General features: G+C 36.3%; 8 protein-coding genes across 8 annotated transcripts; 4 read left to right on the forward strand and 4 right to left on the reverse strand.

Moving 5' to 3' along the window:
- Window positions 1-1,177: 1,177 nt before the first annotated feature.
- On the reverse strand, window positions 1,178-2,272 carry BX664DRAFT_388919 (uncharacterized protein; the record flags this gene model as incomplete). The annotated part of the gene is made up of 3 exons (XM_051549506.1): window positions 1,178-1,763; window positions 1,855-2,051; window positions 2,189-2,272. 3 exons carry the CDS (start codon window positions 2,270-2,272, stop codon window positions 1,178-1,180), a joined length of 867 nt encoding a protein of 288 aa, XP_051396695.1.
- Window positions 2,273-2,746: 474 nt separating this feature from the next.
- BX664DRAFT_341933 (pre-RNA processing PIH1/Nop17-domain-containing protein) lies at window positions 2,747-3,901 on the reverse strand. The gene is made up of 2 exons (XM_051547073.1): window positions 3,182-3,901; window positions 2,747-3,102 (listed from the first exon to the last, which is right to left on the reverse strand). The coding sequence occupies exons 1-2, from the start codon at window positions 3,848-3,850 to the stop codon at window positions 2,905-2,907; spliced, it is 867 nt and encodes a 288-aa protein (XP_051396696.1). The 5' UTR covers window positions 3,851-3,901; the 3' UTR covers window positions 2,747-2,904.
- Window positions 3,902-4,108: 207 nt separating this feature from the next.
- On the forward strand, window positions 4,109-5,178 carry BX664DRAFT_353111 (MAGE family-domain-containing protein; the record flags this gene model as incomplete). Its single annotated transcript, XM_051547698.1, has 4 exons — window positions 4,109-4,231; window positions 4,296-4,725; window positions 4,830-5,035; window positions 5,116-5,178. The coding sequence occupies 4 exons, from the start codon at window positions 4,109-4,111 to the stop codon at window positions 5,176-5,178; spliced, it is 822 nt and encodes a 273-aa protein (XP_051396697.1).
- A 243-nt stretch (window positions 5,179-5,421) lies between these two features.
- On the reverse strand, window positions 5,422-6,686 carry BX664DRAFT_317864 (uncharacterized protein; the record flags this gene model as incomplete). The annotated part of the gene is made up of 3 exons (XM_051542772.1): window positions 5,422-5,638; window positions 5,705-5,888; window positions 6,545-6,686. The coding sequence occupies 3 exons, from the start codon at window positions 6,684-6,686 to the stop codon at window positions 5,422-5,424; spliced, it is 543 nt and encodes a 180-aa protein (XP_051396698.1).
- A 33-nt stretch (window positions 6,687-6,719) lies between these two features.
- Window positions 6,720-7,948, forward strand: BX664DRAFT_206077 (uncharacterized protein). The gene is made up of 3 exons (XM_051540143.1): window positions 6,720-6,980; window positions 7,068-7,127; window positions 7,201-7,948. Exons 1-3 carry the CDS (start codon window positions 6,853-6,855, stop codon window positions 7,595-7,597), a joined length of 585 nt encoding a protein of 194 aa, XP_051396699.1. The 5' UTR covers window positions 6,720-6,852; the 3' UTR covers window positions 7,598-7,948.
- A 1-nt stretch (window position 7,949) lies between these two features.
- BX664DRAFT_206064 (HIT-like domain-containing protein) lies at window positions 7,950-8,880 on the reverse strand. The gene is made up of 4 exons (XM_051540142.1): window positions 8,620-8,880; window positions 8,525-8,529; window positions 8,240-8,409; window positions 7,950-8,185 (listed from the first exon to the last, which is right to left on the reverse strand). Exons 1-4 carry the CDS (start codon window positions 8,712-8,714, stop codon window positions 7,991-7,993), a joined length of 465 nt encoding a protein of 154 aa, XP_051396700.1. The 5' UTR covers window positions 8,715-8,880; the 3' UTR covers window positions 7,950-7,990.
- On the forward strand, window positions 8,781-10,285 carry BX664DRAFT_341946 (uncharacterized protein). Its single transcript, XM_051547074.1, has 6 exons — window positions 8,781-9,010; window positions 9,120-9,490; window positions 9,555-9,653; window positions 9,727-9,777; window positions 9,857-9,920; window positions 9,988-10,285. Exons 1-6 carry the CDS (start codon window positions 8,898-8,900, stop codon window positions 10,055-10,057), a joined length of 768 nt encoding a protein of 255 aa, XP_051396701.1. The 5' UTR covers window positions 8,781-8,897; the 3' UTR covers window positions 10,058-10,285.
- A 361-nt stretch (window positions 10,286-10,646) lies between these two features.
- BX664DRAFT_269251 (phosphoesterase family-domain-containing protein) lies at window positions 10,647-11,660 on the forward strand (the record flags this gene model as incomplete). The annotated part of the gene is made up of 3 exons (XM_051541044.1): window positions 10,647-10,884; window positions 10,953-11,005; window positions 11,076-11,660. 3 exons carry the CDS (start codon window positions 10,647-10,649, stop codon window positions 11,658-11,660), a joined length of 876 nt encoding a protein of 291 aa, XP_051396702.1.
- Window positions 11,661-21,274: the final 9,614 nt, after the last annotated feature.

Raw genomic sequence — 21,274 nt, forward strand, 5'->3', positions numbered from 1 at the left:
TCATACTTTTTTTTTGTCAATAAGTATAAAGAATACTGTATAATAGCAGTAAAAGTAAATCATACATTGATCGGGAAATGACGGAAATGACTGTTTACTACTAAGACCGATCAGTAAGTTGGATGAAATATTACTAATGATACGTGCTTTAACATTGCTTCAGTTTTCAATCCATGCCATCCTACTTTTTCCACGGATATTAAAATAAAGGATTTGTGAAATGGGTGTAAATGTGTGTTAAAATAAAATAATAAAGACAAGGAAGTCAGTGAGATTTCTTTTTATTTAAGAAAATAGTTGAAAAAAGAGACAAAGTATCTACGCAAAAAGTTTTGTTGGTCTTGTATATAAGTACGTGGTGAGTGAATACTAGTATCATCATACTATATTTAAGATTGGTGATCAAATTTTATTTTTGTTCATTCTTGTTTTGATTCGTAATACTGTTGTACAGAGCGCATAATCTCATTAGTATTTTATTCCTCATCGATGCGATGAACCATCATATGTATAGTGATTCATTATGATAGTTGCCCTGGAGCGTTTATACGCTTGACATTTATTCCTTCATATTATTATGAACCATGAGCATAATGATTTTCAAAGTCCGTGTTTTTTTTTATTTCTTTCTTTTCTTTATAACAACTTTAATCGTAGTGTATCAATTAGTGATCTGTAGTAGTCATATTTTTATTTAATAAAACTTCTATTTTTACTTCTACTACTTTGTTACATGTTTTTGTAATTGATTCCATCTTATGAAGTATTTTTATTCTTTGACAGGTTTCTTCTGAATGCTTGTCTTGTGTCACCATGCAGCAACCAGGTTGGATAAATTCTACAACCATCAGCTATTCGCACATTGAGTACTTTTCTTGAGCCTAGATCCTAAAAAAAATAAACAGCGGTAATTATGTATCATAAAAGATGACATAAGAAGCGAAAAATGAATAAATAAATATGATAACGAAATAAAGCACAAACTTGAAAAAGATAAAGAAAAGTAATGGTATTGAGATTGATAAAAGGAATGATGGTAGTGGCTATGATAATAATGAGAGAGTTCCTTCCTCTTTCTGTGTTTAATTTTTTTAATAAGAAAAGACAGATAATTTTAAATTTATTATTGAATTGAATGATTCTTTTATTATACTGAAACAAATCATATAAAATAGCTTTAATTGCCAACTTTTGTTAATGTGAAATAGGTCGTTTCGGGATTTCGCTTATCGATTTCGCACTGCTTACAGTTAGTTAATGTGCCCATAAGTTTTTGATAGCATTTACTCCCAATCGATCCGCCATAATTTAGAGTAGTTTGTCTACCGATATTGAAATTGTTTGCTCCTTTGTTAGGCAAGAACCAAAGGGGAGATTTCGGGGTATCAAACATAAGTGTATCTTGTACATCTGCCAAATAAAGAGGAGGATTTGCATCCGCCAATTGTAGAGCAAATGGTTGGTAATCATTTATGAGTTGTGGAATAACGGTGATACTAGAAGTGCTATTAACTCTATCCAGGAGAACCAATCTTGCTTCACCAAATGCACCAGGGGGTCCTATAACTAGCCCATGTTTTAGGGCCTTGAGGATATAAGAAGAACCGCTAACGACAGTATTGCCTTGAGTGTCCACAAGATCATTACGATAAAGGTAAGGACAACCTCCATTCTTAGTTCGTTCACTGCATTCAACTGCAGAGAACAAGATGCAAAGGAATATAAAACAGAGTACACTGTAGATTCGGCAAACCATTTGATAACTAATAAATTGACAAAAAAAAAAAAAAAAGGAAAGAAAAGAGCTTTTATATCTTTCCCTGACTTTCAATGATGAACTTTTAATTTCATGACATGCATAAGAACTGTCTTGAAGAAGTATATTGCAACATGCAGACTCTCCGCCTGAACTTAAGTACATGTCCTGCATAAGAGCTGTCTTGAAGAAGTATACTGCAACATGCAGGCTTTCCGCCTGAAATTAAGTACATGTCCCTGTGAGCATCAGGGATATGATAAGGTTTGACGCAATTCCACGTATAGGAGTAAATCTGTTGCATTTGTTCTCAAACTATAATACTCCTCTCGTGTCTTGTAGACGGACCAGAGAGCTGGGATGCATCTACCAAGCCAGTCTAGAACGTCCACGTTTAGAATATTATAACAACGACTTCTTCTCTAACATCACCTTCTTGCAAGGAACTTTATCTTTCGTCTCACTTATTTCTACCCCTGCGGTTACATCCATAACGTTTGGTGTACTCTCCCTCATTGCAAGATATCCTATTGTACCTGCAAGGGGGGATTTTCGTCCTCCTCCTTGTCCTTTCCCTTTCATTCTCCTTTTGCTTTTCTGCTTCTTCTAATTACATTGGATAGACCTTCCTTGATAATAAAATTGTGAGATTAGTTGATCAAATGTCAAATAATCATCCCCTGCTTTTTTTCGTTAATAAAAATAAAAAGTATGGCAACAGTAAATTATACATTGATCGACAAATGGTAGTCTGCTACTAAGATAGATTAATAAGTAGTTTAAAGTGCAGTCAACGGTATATACTTGTTCAATCCAACTCTCATCCTATTTTTTCCACAGTAATCAAAATAAAGGTTTCCTCTGAATCCTTTTATTGTGCCCTCATGAAGTAATTAGAGGGAGGTAAATTCTATCACCATCAGCTGTTGCAACAAAAAAAAAAAATAATAATAATAGTTTTTCTTCCCCCAACCTAGATCATAAAAAATGAAATCTAGTTTTCTTTAGTACTGTGCCTAATCGTCACACAAACACAAAGAAGTACACGTATAATGTGAGTTTGAATTTCCATTTGGATGAACTCGATCCTATCATTTTATTATACAAATCAAGATGTTCAATCATGTTCGCAAATCTTACAACTATAGTTAGAGGTACCTCTGACGTTGGTCTACAACTGCTAACTTTACTATCAAATGACCACTCTTTTTGTAGAAATAGACTTGATTCGATGATGACTCTACATTTATAACTGCAGGAAGCACAATTTCCACTGTTTTGCTCTCATTTTTTCCCCTCAAAAACAGATGAGAGCTTTCAATTTCCACTGTCCATGACATATGAGACTACAAAACAAGGAATAGAACTCAATCACTATTTAAATCACGTACTTTTTAGTTAACACTGATACTTCTTTTGTCATACCTTAAGCGGCATTTGTATGATTACAACTAGATGATTACCCTCCCTCTCAAATTTTGGATTACAAGACCAACTCTCCTTCATTTCTTCAACAGTGGGTTTCTGAGGAAGAGTAGATGTCTCTCGCTGTTTGCTTTTCTCCAATTTAGTTGATACGATATGGTCAATTGTCCCAGGTTTCTTAGGTAGATGTACTATCCGGTTTGGTATAGGTAATCCTTTAGCAGGAGTTTTAAGCATTGTAAATTCACGACTAAGATTCACACCAAGCTCGTCTTCCACATGTTCCATTGCCAATTCCATGATATAAAGACGAAAATCTAGGTCATGTTCAGAGCGTATAAATGGTTGTGTATGGATACAAGCATCCATAATTGGTGCAGCCTTATTCTTATCATCGGTCATACGTGGAGTTCCAAGACTTAAAGGAACCTGATATGTGGCACCTGGGTCTGCCCTTAAAGCAGCTTGGATATCAGCTTCTGTCGCCAACATGGGAGCAGGTAAACTATCGGAATGACAGATATTGATGTATATAGTTGTACCGATAGAATACTTGACAGATACCAAGTTCTCTACAGTCTTCTTTTTCAGTATATTTGTAATATGTGTTTTGAATGCATATCCCACTTGTGGTTGAAGGTTAATTGTATCAGTAAGAGAAGAAAACATTGGTAAGCGGTATTTACTTCACACTCATAAAAGATGCATTACGAAACAAAAAAAAAAATAGTGGGAAATTTATAAGTTCGTGTTACAATTGGTCCTGAGAAAGAATAAGCCACTCACTCAGTTTTACCCCAAGGAAAAACAAGGTTACCTGAAGGGTACGCGTAGCAACACCAAATTTCGGCTGACTTGACATTTTGCTAGGATTCATTCATTTCACGACTTGTTTCCTTTCTTTATCGATCGTAGACCAGACTAACAATGTCTCAGTATAAACGACCGCGACTTACACAGTATAACGAAGATAATGATGAATATAACGGAGAGACCACTAAAAATGAATCTCAAATGTTAGAACCACAATTGATGAACGAGAAGACTGATGTAAGGCTTTTCAGTTAAAAAATTACTAAAAGCTTACTAAACTATGAAATTGGTTACCTGTTAGGGATTGGAAAGGAAGGTGAAGGATCTAGTTCGTTACGCCTTGGCATGTGAACATAAGAAAGTTGTGATCAGGAGGGAAGATATAAAGAAAAAAGTGCTACAAGATCGATCTAGACAGTTCAACATCATATTTGGACGTGCACAAGAAAAACTATATGACGTTTTCGGTATGACTTTATTAGAACTTCCTGTAAACGAAAAAACAAGCAAAGCAAACACGACTACTGCTCCTGCTTCTTCTCAATCAACTTCGTCTCCATCGATACCAACTAAACCATCGTCTTCAAACTATATTCTCTGCAACAGTTTGAACAAACAAGAATATACCGCTTCAGGATTGATTCACCAGACAGATGAACAATATGAATCGTTAGGCTTGTTATATTTCATATTAAGTCTAATATTTGTCAATGAGCAAGAACTTGAAGAAGGTACTTTTACAACAAGCTCCGCGCGAGAAGATAACATAAAATGACTAACTAAACTTTTTGATTAATCATTATGGATATTATTATTGTTATTATTATTTTCGTAGAAGAACTGAAAAGGTTACTGGGTCGAGCAGGAGTCAAGGAGCGAACTGCCACTTTTGGTGATTTAGATAAGACATTGGCGTTATATGTAAAACAAGGTTATTTACAACGATCCAAAGATGTAGGGGGAGAAACCAATATTTATCAATGGGGACCACGATCGAAAACGGAATTATCAAGTAAAGACCTAGCAAGATTTATAGCAAGTGTATGTATACTGTATCAAAAAGTTGAATGAAATTTTTTTATTTGAGACTGATGACATAGACTTTTTATGCTAATATGTAGATTTATCGTACAGAAGATGTGGAAGCATTCGAAAAAGATTTACTCAAAGCAGCTGGGCTTTAAGTTAAGTTTTGATACCATAACTGTTTTTATCATAAGAATTGGCGAAGAGGAATAAATAATAATTTGCGGTAGTGAATAAAGTGGTTTGCAGGTGATAGAAAAGTGATTTGCGTTGTTTGAAGGAGGAAGTTTGCGTGTAAGGGAATAAAGAAAGAAAAGTTAGTTTCCAATTCCAAAAAAAAAGATAATGACTTACCGACATGCCGCATCTATATTTTCTCAGCTGTAACCGAGATGGAAAGATCATTGGAGACGGCGTAGGGTTCTTCTTCCTTCTTGTATTGGTGGTTCATCAGGAGCAGCACGAGGAGCAACAGAAGGACGTCTGAATCGTTCAGGAATTTGACCATCAGCACGAAGACCAAGTAAAATGTGACGCATATTGAGACAGCCAAGTAGATCTCCATTCCATAATTTACTTCGTCCGCCATTTTCTTCCATACAATTTTGACTGGTACATCTAAGTATTATTATCAAAAAAAAATAATAATAAAGTGAAACGTGATAGCGAGACGAGATCATTTACCTTAGAAGTCCATGGCATCGGACAGTGGGTCGTTCTTCGCGGCGATAGGGTCGTGGGTTGGGTACATCCCTGAACGTTTGGACATTATTCGTGTCGCATGATGGGGAGAAGCTGCTTGTTTTATACTCGTCGATAAGGTACACCGGTAGACTATAGTGACGAAGTAACCTTCTGAATCCTTTGCCTCCAATTGGTTCGTGATATCTAGTGTGAGGTTTTTGATGACCTCCCCAGCCCAAGACTTGCTAACACGAGCTTCCTCAGCAGTGTTAAGTGATTTTTTGGTTGTTAAGGCCAAAATTGAAAAAGTAATTAGGATGATTGAAAGCTAATAATGAATATAGTGAGCACCAGTAATTGATTACGCAAGCACATGTATAAGAAAAGAAATAAAATAAAACAAAAAGTAAAGAAAAATAAAGTCTTGTTCCAAATTTGGAAAGTAAATGTTAATGTTCTGACTTGAAATAAAGAACAAAGTGAGCCAATCAGAAGTGATAATCCACAATACAATCAAGTAGGGATAAAAAGAAAAGATTTATTTAAGAAAATATATTGATGATTAACTAAAGAAAAAGAAAAAAAACAAAAGGAAAACTTGGGCTATTTATACTAAAAATTTTATGTATGATGGGACAAGAGACAAAATGAACCAAGGGTCAAAAGGACAAGTGGTCAAAAAGGATTGCGGTCCCATCAGGAGAAAAAGATTTTTTCTTTATTTTTTTTTTCTTTTTTCTTTTTTCTCTTTTTTTTTTTTTTTTTTTTTTTTTTTTTTTTTTTCTCAACAGCAGCCTTCAGCCGATTCTTTGCTATGCTTGGCCGTTCGTCCCGATTTACCCCTTCTATCTACCATCAGACTTCCAGGCCCTTCAGTTGTAATCGTCGGTGTTGGTGGTGGTAGTGTATAGGCCACTGATTGAGATCCGGAGGCGATGCTCTCAACTGAAGATTCGTCGACGCTTCGGTACTGGCGTTCCATACCCTGTTGATTCACCTCTTAGAGTATGATATAGGCGATAATTCGGCATCGTACTGATCGGAACCAAATATTGTCATGTAATCAACATTTTCTCTACTGTTGGAACTACAAGAAGCGGTGTAACAAGTTGTCCAGAAATTGACCATGTCCAGTAATCATCCAGGAAATGTCCTCGTCCAACAATCATCCAGCGAATGTCCACAGTGTCCAGCAATCATCCAGGAGTCGTCCACAAAATATCCAGCAGTCTTCCAGGAAATTCCCTCGCCGAACAATCGTCCAGAATATGTCCTCGTAATACACAAGTTGATACTATATATATGGCGTATCATTCAATAACAAAAGGTACCAGCATAGTTTTTCTATTTCTATTTCACTTAGCGATACGTCGTTCTCCAATGATATTCAATATGGACTTCCTTATGTCAAAGAAATGCCCAGGTATTAAAAAAAAATATGACAAGCTTCCCTCAAACTTATCATGTATCTACTATTTCTTTTTGTGTGAGAATAGTGAATCAGATACCGATATGGAATATGTTGGTGATTCATTCGATGTCGTGTCTATGGGATGGGCCCAGAAGGAGAAGGAGGCTACTGGTCAAGACATAATACAAATGATGACACTGGCAGACTATGACATGCTGGATAACCGCCGCGTAAAAAAAAAAGAAGTTCTGAATCAAGATCAAGATAACGATTGCATCAAGGTTACTGAAGAACGGTTGCCCTTGACCAAGAAACGTGGGCCATATCGAAAGTATACATCTAAACGAGTCGAAGATCTTATCAAGTACGTGATTGAGGATGGAGGATCGGCGAAGCGGGCTACATATCTAGCTGGTACAAACGAGAGAACTGGTCAAAACTACGTGCGTAAATATAAATTGGATGAAGAGCAGAGTTTTTGATAAAGTACCTTGAAGACAACACCGATCCTACTACTTTGCGGATGGCTGCTGATGCTTTATTCAAGGAATTGGAAATCACTATTATGCCTTTTTTGAATCCGATCGAAGAATTTTGGTAGAAGATCAAAGGTGGGATAGAATTTTAGAAGCTGCCGGATATGTTACTTTCGAAGATTGTCAAGGATGGATCCGGCGCGCAATCACTTTCTTCGATTGTTATCTAGTAGGAAAAAGAATGGTGGTGCGAACTTAAAAAATAAGGCAACGTAAACTCGTTTTTTTTTTTTTTCTATTATCGTAAACTAGCAAAAAAACTCCTGTCCATCCCTCCCCCCGAAAAAACCAATAAAATCATAATGTCTTTCTTGATATTCTACAGTCATTTCGTATTGTTTATTCATCATTGTTAAAAAATACACGTAAAAAATCTGCTTCCTCTTTCATTTCTGCAGCTGACCTTGGTGTTCTTTCTTCATTGTCAGGGCCCTTTTTATGCTTATTTCTTTGATCCAAATCTTCATAAATGTCATCGTTATTAGCATAATCTCCTTTCCGCCTAGGAATAATGTGCATATGGACATGTGGCACCTAGAAAATAGACGGTTTAATTGTGTTGTAACAAATGAAAAAAAAAAATCTTACCGTCTGTCCAGCTTCAGGTCCGTCTTGCATGGCAAATGTAAGAGAACTACCTTGATATTGTTTTTCTATAATAGCACTGATTTTCTTAGTGCTGAGCATCATGTCTACAGCTTCTTCAGCAGTCAAGTCATTGAATCGAGTGACTAGGCGTTTACTCACTACTAAAACATCTATTTGTTTAAAAAAAAAAGGGTTAAAGATAATGATAACGATAAAATAAGAGATTTCTCGAAAATATCGCGGCCTTGGTCGCCATTGTCTGTTAGAAAAACAAAAAAAGGATACGACCACTATAATATTTTCAAGGGAAAAACAACAATAAGAAGAGAGAAATAAAGAATTAGCTATATGGTATTTTGACTTTAAAGCTTATTACTCACGCGACTATCGGCTTCAAGTTTACAAGTCCAAAACAATAGGTTGATTTGTAAAAAATTTGTGTTTCTGGAATAAGATTAGGACCAAACTTGAACATCCTTTCAATTTGTTCTACAGAAAGAAAGAATTGACAGTTCAGGAAAAGAGTTTGTTTTAACCAAGTGATTTTCTCCACTTGGAAGTAGGGGGGACTCTGGGGGCGGAGTTAATTGAAAATGAGTACAAGTTTTTTGTTAGGACTAAAAATTTGGCACTTATCTTTCTGACCAGTGTACTGAAAATGACACGATTCAATGGTTGTATCGATTTACATAATGGCCAAGTAAAACAAATCGTTGGAGGCTCACTGAATGATAATGTACCTGAAACTCTTCGTACAAACTTTGTATCCAAGTATGATCAAAATAAAGAAAGAAAAAGGAAAAAAAACAGATAAAAGAATAACAAACAAAACGAGCAGTCATTCAAAATATTGAATTTTCTTTTCACTTTTCACTATTAGAGAATCTCCAAATTATTATGCTGAACTTTATAAAAAGAATAAAGTTACTCGTTGTCACGTTATTAAACTAGGAGCTAACAACGATATTGCCGCGAAAGAAGCTCTCAAAACTTGGCCTCAAGGTTTACAAGTGGGTGGCGGTATCAACCTAGATAATGCACAAGAGTGGCTAGAAGCTGGTGCCTCCAAAGTCATTGTTACCAGTTATTTATTTCCAAATTCAAAATTTTCCTTGCAACGACTTGAGGAGCTTTGCAAAAAGATTGGGAAAGATAAGTTAGTTGTAGATGTTAGCTGTCGACGAGTGGAAAACAAGTGGGTAGTGGCTATGAACAAGTGGCAAACAATGACAGATATGACAGTGAACGAGGGTAAATAAGCTAATTTTTATCTTTTTTTTAAAGTTTTGCTCACTAGAATAACTTTATTTTCTAGAAACACTAAATATGTTATCCAAGTATTGTAGCGAATTCCTTATTCATGCTGCAGACGTAGAAGGATTATGCAAAGGTATTGATGAAGAACTTGTGGAATGTAAGTAAAAAAACGAAATATGGAAACTATGGAAAGAAAGCCTGACATTTAATATTCATTCTTTCACATTTAGGTTTAGGAAGGTGGGTGACTATTCCCACGACATATGCTGGTGGAGGACGTTGTAAGTGATCACAAAGAAAATTAATATATAAACAATTGAAAAGACACTTACACAAAGTATCTTATTTTCATATTTCAAGCATTGAATGATTTAGCACTAGTGGAGAAATTATCCAATGGCAAAGTAGATTTGACATTTGGGAGGTAAGCATGAAAATAACAAGAATTTCCCATAGAGGGGTTATCTAATGTTTCCTTTTTTTTTTTTAAGTGCTTTGGATATTTTCGGTGGAAATGGTATCACATTTGATGAATGTATAAAGTGGAATCAATCTCACTAGTGAAATGTAATTGAAGATGGAAAAAATTATAGAAATCATGCGTTTTATCATTCAAAATAAATCAAATCATTTGACTCATCCAGCATTCACTAGTTTATCAGATGTATTCATTTCTAGTAGTTGATATTTCAATGTTTGATATCAATGTTTATCGAAATAACTTTTTGAATGGACACGTTGATTGAATCTTTTTTTATCTAAAATGGTTAATCAATAAAAGAAAAGAGGATGACAATTTTTCATTGACTTGAATTGGGAAAAAATTCCCTAAAAACTCTATCTGACGTTATGTTTCTTTTACTTAATATATAGGATCACAGTGTCTGGAAATAAAGTTTGCAGGTTAGTCTGGTAATTTTCATCAATTGTTCACCAATAAATGAAGCGCATGGATCCACCAGTTCGGATTGTAGCCAGTAGTTAGCATGTCACTGTTATACAAACATTCAGTAGATTATTGAATGTACCACATGTGACAATAGGAACCAAATCTAAATCGAGTAACATGATCGGAGATGGATTTAATTACTTTTCATTATAAATGTGTTCCTTCTCATGTTGTAAATAAGTTTAATTCTATATTTTAACAATGAAGTTATCATCCTTAGCAACCATTCTTTTATCAACTGTTTTGGCCATCAGTGCAGTTCCAATTGAAGGAGAAAACAATGCCAATTCTATTGGGCAAACACCATCATCTTCATCTCCTAGTAATATTGTCAAGGGAAATCATTTTGATCGTGTAGTTATTTTCATTTTCGAAAATGAAAACTATGCTGCCGTCCATAGCGATCCATACTTTGGATCCTTGGCCGCAAAGCATAATGGTAATCTTAAGAATGAATAAGAATATTTTAGAAACTTAACTTTTTTTTTTTATCTTTTACTGTCAAAGGTGTTGAACTCTCAAACTTTTTTGCCTTGACTCATCCTTCTCAACCAAACTATGTAAGTAATTATATTTATAACATTTTAATAGTTGTTAATTTTTTTTATTTATTTTGTTTATTTAATTTAGATTGGTCTTATTTCTGGATCTACCAGTGGTGTTTTCATGGATTTTGAATCTAATATCAATAGGAATTCGATTGTTGATTTATTGGAAGCCAAAGGTATCACATGGAAATCTTATCAACAAGCTTACACTGGCAACTGTGATACATCTATGCGAATTGGTACTTATGCTAGGAAACATAATCCTTTCATGTCCATGGTAAACATTCACAACAATGCCACCCGTTGTGCTAACATTGTTAACGCTGATCAATTGGATGTGGATATCAAAAACAATCAAGTGCCTCAATTCGCTTTTTATACACCTGATATGAATAACTGTGGTCATGACACTTCACTCCAATATGCTTCTAATTGGTTTAAAGGCTTTTTGGAACCTCGTATTACCAATACAAATTTCACAGAAAATACCATGTTTGTGTCTACTTGGGATGAAGCCAAAGACTATTTGATACCTAATCAAATCCAAACTGTGCTTTTCGGACCATCATTTAAACGTAGTTCCACTGCCGCTACAGATGCTACCAAATACGATCATTACTCTCTTTTGAGAACGATTGAAGATAACGTAATTCATATTCAAAAATAATTTGACATCAATAATTGAAAAATAGAAAACTAACTTTAATTTTTCATTTTTAGTGGAACCTCGGAAATCTTGGTCAAAATGATGCAAATGCTGTATCAATCTCTCTTTAGTTTACAATAAAAAAAAATATAATAAATTTGTAGTCGGCTCATTGCCATTTTTCAGGCTCACTAGTCACACAGAATAATTGAGTATTAATGTTATCACTCTTTCATAATAGTAGACCAATGGCAAGATAAATTTTGATCACGCTGATCTCTCATTAGAACATGGTCAGAAAAGTCATCTTATTATTCACTTGATCATAATCGTTTTTTTCTTCAAGAATAGTGCCTTAAAGAATTGTACTATTGTCGTTAAGGATACTTAAAGTAGATTGATTATTTTTACACAAAAGAAAAGTTATCTTCTTTGTTAAATCAATAGCTGTTTCTTTTATATCGTTTCGATTTACTTTTTGTTTTGACTATTGTTTCTCCTATGATTATATATACAACCGTTTTTCCACCAAAAGGATAAACAACCTATAGGATACAAAATTATTATAACTAGCTCCAGAATATAAATATTTTTTTTAACAACTTACTGTTTAGTCCATGCCTTGCAAGGTTTCCAAAGGTTTCATCTTCAAAGACATATCTTGGTGTAAAAGTTGAGTTCCAGTCTTTATACTGTTTTTTCGAGAGAAAGGAGGAAGTGCTTGACCAGCCTTGATTCCATGACTTCCAGCCAAGCAATACAAATTATCCTGACTGCTTTTATCGTTTTCGTCCTTTCCCATACGTTGCTTGATGTTATAAACATCTTTGTATTCGATCACGACCTCGTACGGCCTTCCCTGATTTCACAGCTATGCACCTTGGGTTGACGCAGAGGGAGGTGGTTTTACGATGGGATATCCACTGGGTATTTGCTTTGTCCACCACATTGTAGTTCCTTTGTGTGGAATTAATAGAGACCAGAAGGGTTTTCATATATCGATACGCCAATTTAGAGGGATAGTCATTGGAGGAGCAGGTATACGAATAGTTTGTGTTACTTCCAAGCTTAGTGCATATGAGAAAGGGACATTCGTCACCATCAGTTATCGGTAAGGGTGGAAGCCTTAGAGTCAGTGGATTCTTTTGTGTTTATATTGATAAAGAAGCTGTAAATCATCAATAAGAATTGAAGAAGAGGGAAAAAAGAGAAAAAACTAACATAATTTCAATCTTAAGTGACGCGTTCATAGAGCTTTAGGCACACGGCGAAATAGGAGCCAATCATACCTAGGCGGCAGTATTTTGACCAATCATAATAAAGTATTTGGTTTGTTCATTGAGCTATAGGTACAAGCGAAATAGAAGCCAATCATACTCTAGCGGGGATATATTGACCAATCACATGAGCACGGCAATATACTGACCAATCATATTAGGACGGCAATTCTGACCAATCAGATCGCTTTTTTTTTTTTTTGTTTTATAGACTGTTTTATTTGCATGAATTGGGGAGATTAGGACCCAGTTATAGATCTGCGTGTGACTAGTTACAAAATTCTAGGGGGAGGGGAGAGAAAAAATAAAACTTTTTCTCACTCTTTGTCTTTTCCTTGTCTCCAGAGATGCTTTCGATATGCTTGGAAAGCTACTTCGATGCTCCATTGTTTTTCCTCTATGATTACCAACCAATGTTGTTGCCATATTATGTTCATTATACGTCCAATGTTTTCCATGTCTGAGGCATGTTCCCAGAGCGACGACTTATTCTGTGGTAAACTGAGAAAAGTTATTTTGTTCCAAATGGACGGTGGATCCATTTCGTCCTGGCCAATATAACTAATACATTTCTTCCAGAAAACTACTTTGTAGGGGCACCCGACCACCATATGATACTCGTCTTCTTCCTCCGTTTTACATATTCGGCAATTAGGCAAGGGCGCATTTGGGACTCGTAGTTGGTGAAGTCGTTGTTGTGTTGGTAATTTCTTCAAAAGGATTCGCCACCAGAAGTTCCGTACCTTATGAGGGATGTTGAGCGACCAGAAAAAGGACCATTGATTCTTCGTTAGTGTGGTGTAGCTTGGATATGCGAATGGAGGTTTCGGAGGTGGTCTCTTATCCTCATGGCGATCTTTCCATATCAACCGTATTTCTTTAGGTGATGCTTTGTATGTCTGTATCCACGGATCCATTTTCCTGTTGGATCTTATAGTCCAGTGATCTAGTTGCACGTGTAGTAAGTTTGATGGACATGGTGTGGGAGATGGCCTATTAAGTATTTTGTCGATATCTGGTTCCCAACTACTGTATCCTCTTGCTATATCTTCTTCTATTCGAGCACCCATAGAAGTCTGTTTTTGAAAAAATGCTTTGGGAATGAATGCGGTGTCTTGATCAGGAAGTTCAAAAAGGTCTTTGATAAGATATGTAGCCGGTATGGATGTCAATTGTATTTTCGCTTCTGCTGTTGGTGCCAGAGCATATTGGATGGGAATATTTTTGACAAAACCTGGCGTCCATGTATCAATAGGAGAAATCCCTGGTAGTTCCGTGAGTAGATGGGCAAGATGTTGCAATTGTGGCATTCGTTTCAAGGTGATCCGGAAATGTTGTGGGAGAAGTAGAAAAGGGATTGATGTCTGTTCATCACAATGGATGCGGATCAGTATGTTGATGACTTCTGTCAGAGGGTTTCCATTGGTACGAGCAAGCAAGCGATGAAGGTACACATTATGTAGTGCTAATTGTTGGTGCATAATGTCTATTAACCCCAGTCCACCCATCTTTTTTGATTTGTAAATGAACGCCAAAGAAGGATATGGGAAGAAAGGTAAGACGTATTGTCGTACAGCTGAGCGGATTTCTTGTAACCATCGTACTGGGACTATAGTAACTCGAAGGATGTGCCAAAGCCTGGACAAGAGAAGCGAATTTGCTGTAAGTGATCTGCCTAGCACTGATAAGTTTCTCATGGACAACAGGTGTATGTGTCTGATAATTTTGCTCTGGATCATTGACAAATATTCATCAAGTTGACTTTGTTCCGTATATAAAGGATATCCCAAATAGGTGACTGCTTGTGCTGAATGTTTATCATGCCACTGGATGTTTTCTTCTGCAGCTATTTCCTGCCAAAAGGTATGTTGTTTACCCGTAATAGACATCATGATGGTTTTCCCCAAATTAATCTTCGCATTTGATGCTTGACTATAGGTGTGGAGTAGACCTTTCAGTGTTTGCCATTCGGTTTCTGATTGGAGGAAAAGGATTAGGTCGTCCGCGTATGCCAGAAGTTTGACTTGACATGCCAAGGTACATTGATTTCTCTGTGGCTGTTGTGGTAATTCAACACTTAAAGATTTAGATTAGAGTTTAGAATATTGATAATCCGATAGTGGAGATCAGATTACAGAGTAATCTGATAGTTTATTTATAAAAAGAGTTTTTTATAGGACTTGTTCCTTTTTCTCTTTAACTAAGTTTTATTAATAAAATTCTTACGTTTTGTCTCGTTACATATTAAGACTCATACAAATACAACATTTTTTTTAACGAATTCAACAACAACAACAACAACACTATCAACATGAACAACAACAACATTATCAACAACACCAACAACAATGACATCATGTCAGATAATTCCTCTCCTTTTTCACCCACACAAGTTGTGGAAGAAACAATTACCAACCTCGTCAACAACAATGTTGAAGACATGGTGATTGATGATCAACATCTCATCGAGCGCAGCAAGATGATCATCAAGAGGTTGAAACAGGATATTGATGATTTGCAAAATGAGTATGAAGAACATCTCATTAACCGTACTGAAGAAGATGGTATGGCAGAGAAAGTAGATGCAGCTTGGAATAAGTTGGAAAAATACCAAGCCTATGTGGCAAAACGTTTCCCAGGGGAAGCATCTTTTGTCAAGCAAGTAGCTGTTAACACAGCGAAACGCAATCATGGGTACCCAATTGGGGACATGCCTCGTTTACTTTCTCATGATGAAGTAGCAATCAAGCCTCATGGGCATATCTTTTACAATGTGAAAGAATTTATGGCTCATTTGGAAAAGTATTGTTGCAGCCAAAACATCAATGTGGAAGAAGAACACAGTTATTTCTTTCCTTTGTTGTTAGGTAACACTTATGGCACTTATTATAGTGCAAAGGTTGATGGTATCCAAAGGGGTACAAATGTCACTTGGCCAATGGTCAAATCTTGGTTGTTTGAGTGTGTCAACACGCCTCAACAAAGAGCCAAGAACCTTAACAAGGTTGCTGGTATGAAATCACAAGGTGATGAATCATTCCAAGATTTCCTTAAGAAATTCTCTGGTATGATTAATTCTTTAGAAATAGAGAAGATTACGGTCACGGAGTTTATTCTCCATATGCTTCTTGATAACATACCTAGTGTTTGGAAACAAAAAGTAGTGGATGTTGTCAATGTCGCGGCCAAGCCAGCACACAAAATGAGTGTGCCTGAATTATTCAATTTGTTCGAAAATTTGAACATGAAACCAGTGGGCTCAGGAAGTTCACAAAAAAGAAAATTTGCTAAGTATCATCATCATCATCATGAAGCTCAGCCTATTAAAAAATTTTTTAATAATAGAGACTCCGGTGTGGCCAATGGCACATCAGCTTCAAAATGGGCCCCCAAAGGAAAATTCATCAACAAGAATCCTGAGGGAGTGTCTTGTGGAAATGGTTGTGGTCAAATATACAAGCCGGGACATAACAGTGTTTGTCCAAAACGAGTGAACAGAGTTGCTCGTGCGGCCATCAAGAAAAGTGATGTCTTGGATGACAATTTGGAAGCCATCACGGCAAGTTTGACGGATGACATGGACATCTATGATGACAAACTTGAATGTAAGGGAAAAAAGAAGAAAAACCGAACAGATGATCAATTGATCAAAGATGAAATTAACGTACCTATTTATGTAGAGAACGTCCCGATCTTAGCATTAGTAGATACTGGTGCAAATTTTTCTTCTTTAAATAAATCATTTTGTTTAAAAAATAATATTGATATATTACAAAGTCCCTCTACAAAAAATCCTATTTATTTAGCTGATGCAAAAACCACTACCACTGCCTATGGATTAACACCTAAACTAAAATTAGAATACAACGGCAAACATCTTACATTTCAATTTGTAGTGATGGATCTTGCATATAATAGATCCATGAGTATCGGTACAGATTTGATGCCATTATTAGGTGTAGGTCTTACTGGATTAGCAGTAACTTGGGGTCCACCTAGTAAAGATGAAGAAGAAAATCCTTTCAAAGATGTGCCAGTACCTAATAATCATCCTTATGGTTCCACATCCGAACGATCTACATTTGATCACTATATTAAAGAAAGTATAGACAAAAATCAAAGTATTCCTACAAGCACATTCTGTACTCACCCTGATGCCATAATTTATTTGGATACACCAGTGGATGCAGTTGGATATCGTGCTCAATATCCCATTGCTGATACATTGAAACCAAAGGTGCAAGAAACAGTGGATAAATGGTTACATGAAGGAATCATCACTGAAGTACCAAGTAATGTGGATAATCGTTGGAATAGCCCTCTTACACTAGCACCCAAAAAAGATTCTGCTGGTAATTATACAGATAAACGTCCTTGTCTTGATCCCAGACACATCAACAAATACTTGAAAGAGGATAAATTCCCTTTACCAAAGATCGATAGTATTTTTGAAAAACTAAAAGGTGCAAATGTATTTAGTACACTTGATTTAACTAATGCATTTCACAGATTTCCTATTTACAAACCACATCGACATAAAACCGCCTTCACATCAGTTGATGGTAAACAATATATGTTTCGTGGATGTCCATTTGGCTTGAAACCTATTTCATCCAAATTCCAAAGAGTGATGACAAAGTTATTCACACAGGCTCCATTCCATACATTTGTTGCCACATTCGTAGATGACATTGTGATCTACAGCGTCGATATGCAAACACACATGGAACACACCAAGTTGGTCATTGATCAATTGACAAATGTCAATTTAGTACTTAATCCTAAAAAATGCCACTTCGCTCAACAAACCATTTATTTGTTAGGATTTTGTGTTTCTACCAGAGGTAGTAAATATCTTGATCCACGCAAAGTAGCTAATACTATGGATTGGCCAACACCTCGTACAGGTAAAGATGTCCAAAGATTCCTCGGCTTGGTGAATTATTTCAGGGCGCATATACCTCGTATATCAGTCTTGACCCACACCTTGGATGGATTACGCAATGTACCTGGACAATTAGGTAAACTCTGGACAGAAGATCATGCAGTTGCCTTCAATAATTTGAAGAATGCCCTACATGCTTCTCCTATTTTACACCCTCCCAATACAGATTTACCTTTCCATGTAGCTACTGATGCATCAGATGTAGGTATAGGTGCTGCAATGTATCAAATTGATCCCGCCACCAAAAAAGTATCCTACAATGGTTTTATGGCACGATCCTTATCACCATCTGAAAGAAGATATGGTACTACCAAACGTGAGTTGCTTGCCATTGTGTTTGCACTCAATAAATTCCATCAACACCTATGGGGTAGACACTTCACACTCCATACTGATCATAAGGCATTGGTGTATATCCATACACAAAAAGACCTCAATGCCATGCTTACCAAATGGTTTGATACGATTTTGAATTACAATTTCACCATCATACACCTCCCAGGAATGGACAATGTTCTTCCAGATGCTTTATCACGCCTTTTTCCCACTGAAAAAGAGCTGGGTGAGGGTAAATTGGAAAAAATCAAATCATCTACATATGCATCATCAAAAAATGATAAGATCATTAGAGCATCAACAACAACTTATCTGAAAAATAACATGATGGAACCTCCAACGGAAAAAGAAAAAGCAGATTTGTTGGAAAAAGCACATTTATTTGGACACTTTGGTGCTGAAGCAATCATCAAAGCTATACATAACAACGGTATACATTGGCCTAAACTCTATGATCAAGCGATCAACCTAGTGAAAAAATGCCCACAATGTCAGAAATTCAATATTGTAAAAGCAGGATATAATCCACATAGACCAGTACATGCTAAATTACCTGGTGATCATTGGGCAATTGACTTGGCTGGACCACTTCCCACAACTGACAGAGGAAACAAATACCTTCTAGTCATGATAGACATATGCACCCGTTTTGTAATCCTACGACCTATAAAAAATAAAACTGCTGAAGAAGTAGTAAAAACCATGATCCCTGTATTTTGTGATTTTGGTATACCTAGAATCATACAATCTGACAACGGTAAAGAATTTGCCAATCAAGTCATGGAAAGATTCAAACGTAAGGCTGGATTTGACCACAGGTTAATCACACCTTACTATCCACAGTCCAATGGCGCTGCTGAAAGAACAGTAGGTACAGCAATGAGAGCAATCAAAAAGGTTGTCGAAGGTGTAACAGGTGAATGGGATTTATTCGTATATTCTGTCCAACTAGCCATGAATAACAAAATATCAAAAAGATTGAATACCCCTCCATTTAATATAATGTTCGGTCGAAGGCTGAATGACTTCAAAAACTACAATGAAGAAACTGGTGAACAAAGAGAACTAACAACCGAAGAAGTCAACCAAAGGATCAAAGATCTACGAGAGGTTGTCTTCCCTGCTATTGAAGAAAAGACAATGAAGGTTATCCAATTGCAAAAGTCAAAGTTTGACAAGAAACATGCACAAAGGGATTTACCTGAAGGTTCTTTTGTAAGAGTAAAAGTGCACGAAAAATATAGATCTAAAATGGACCCTCAGTATGAAGGACCATACAAAGTTGTTAGAAAAACACAAAGTGGTACATACGTCTTAAAAGACACTATTGGAGATCTCTTACCTAAAAGCTACACAGTATCACAGTTGAAGCCAGTAATTGAAGATGAAGGTAACGAAGAAGTTACATACGACGTTGAAGCAATTGTAGCTCATAAAAAGGATCCTAAAACAAACAAGTATATATATAAAGTCAAATGGTTAGACTATGACTCGTCGTATAACACTTGGGAACCCGCTGATAATTTTTATAGTCAAAAACCTATAGAAACATATTGGAATAAGATTAATGAATCACCACAAAATGAACTAGTACAAAGTGCGAAACAAAGAAAAAGAAAAAGTGGACAAACAATTGGTACCAACAAGAAAAGAAAAAATAAATAAGCCACTACAATATGTTCCCATAAACAAATATAAACAATGTAGAAGTAATGATCTACACTGGAAGGGGGTAGTGTGGTAATTCAACACTTAAAGATTCAAATTAGAGTTTAGAATATTGATAATCCGATAGTGGAGATCAGATTACAGAGTAATCTGATAGTTTATTTATAAAAAGAGTTTTTTATAGGACTTGTTCCTTTTTCTCTTTAACTAAGTTTTATTAATAAAATTCTTACGTTTTGTCTCGTTACATATTAAGACTCATACAAATACCACATCCCCTTCAGACATCCTACCTTGTTTTTGTCTTCCTTTGTTGATAATATCCAAGCGGCTAGGGAGAATCTGTTGTTGATTGGCTTGATGATTGGGTGGTCCAGATGTCTCATTCGTAAGATCATTGGGAACCAAAATTGACTCGGCCAATAAGGGGTTACTAATACTACTTGTTTCAGATGCTGTGTCTTGATCATCTGTATGGTTCGAGGAATCAATTTCCAAGGTGGATTCAGATACATTCCCTTCTTCAGCCAACGTTGTTGAAATGCATCCTGTGCTTGTGCTTGTGGGTCTGGTCTCAGGCTCCAATATGTTGCTAACTGGTTGTTGTGAGATGCTGCAAACGCGTCTATCTTCAAAGGTCCCCATCTTCTTTGAATTTCCTGGAACATCCGTGGTGGTATCTGTTGTTCGTACAATGGTTGTTTTGTTCGTGATAATTGGTCGGCAGTTGTGTTGATTATTCCTGGTACATGTTGATATGTCACTTGAAGGTTGTGATTGTTGCAAATGTCCTGTATTTGTACTGCTAGATCCTGAAGTAGAAACGATGCTGTTCCCCCAAATTTTGTTGTGTATTTTAACGCTGTCATGTTGTCGGTGCATATCCTGATCGTACACCCTTTGAATCTTGTTGCATGGAGTTTCAGAGCAAAGTAAATCGCCTTCAATTCTCTTACGTTTATTGATGTTGAACGTTCCTCCTTTGTCCAAAACCCGTATGTCTTGATGAATGGAGAGCTGATCCCCCAACCTGTGCCTGAACTGTCGGTATGTATCGTGATTGTCGGTGGTACTACTGGTAATGTGTGTATCGGAAGACCATTCTTTGTCGTTGCAAATTTCTTCCACCATTGGAGTTCTTCTTGGCTCTTTTGAGAGAGATGGCATTTCTTCTCCCAGTTTTGGTGATTTTGGAGTAGTGAGCGTGCTAGATCCCTTTGTATATGTCGTATGTGTAGAAGTGCTTCTCCTATCGCTGGTAACATGGATGTCACTTTCCCCAGAAGACTTGCTACCCATCTGCATGATCTTGGTATTGGTGATGAGCCTTGTTTGATCCTTTTCAGTAGATTCCGTATCTTTTGTGATGGTACTGTGATCATCATCTTCTTGGTGTTGAATTGAAAACC

This window comes from Halteromyces radiatus, assembly GCF_025201355.1.
Source record: "Halteromyces radiatus strain CBS 162.75 chromosome Unknown BX664scaffold_9, whole genome shotgun sequence".
Taxonomy (NCBI): Eukaryota; Fungi; Mucoromycota; class Mucoromycetes; order Mucorales; family Cunninghamellaceae; genus Halteromyces; species Halteromyces radiatus.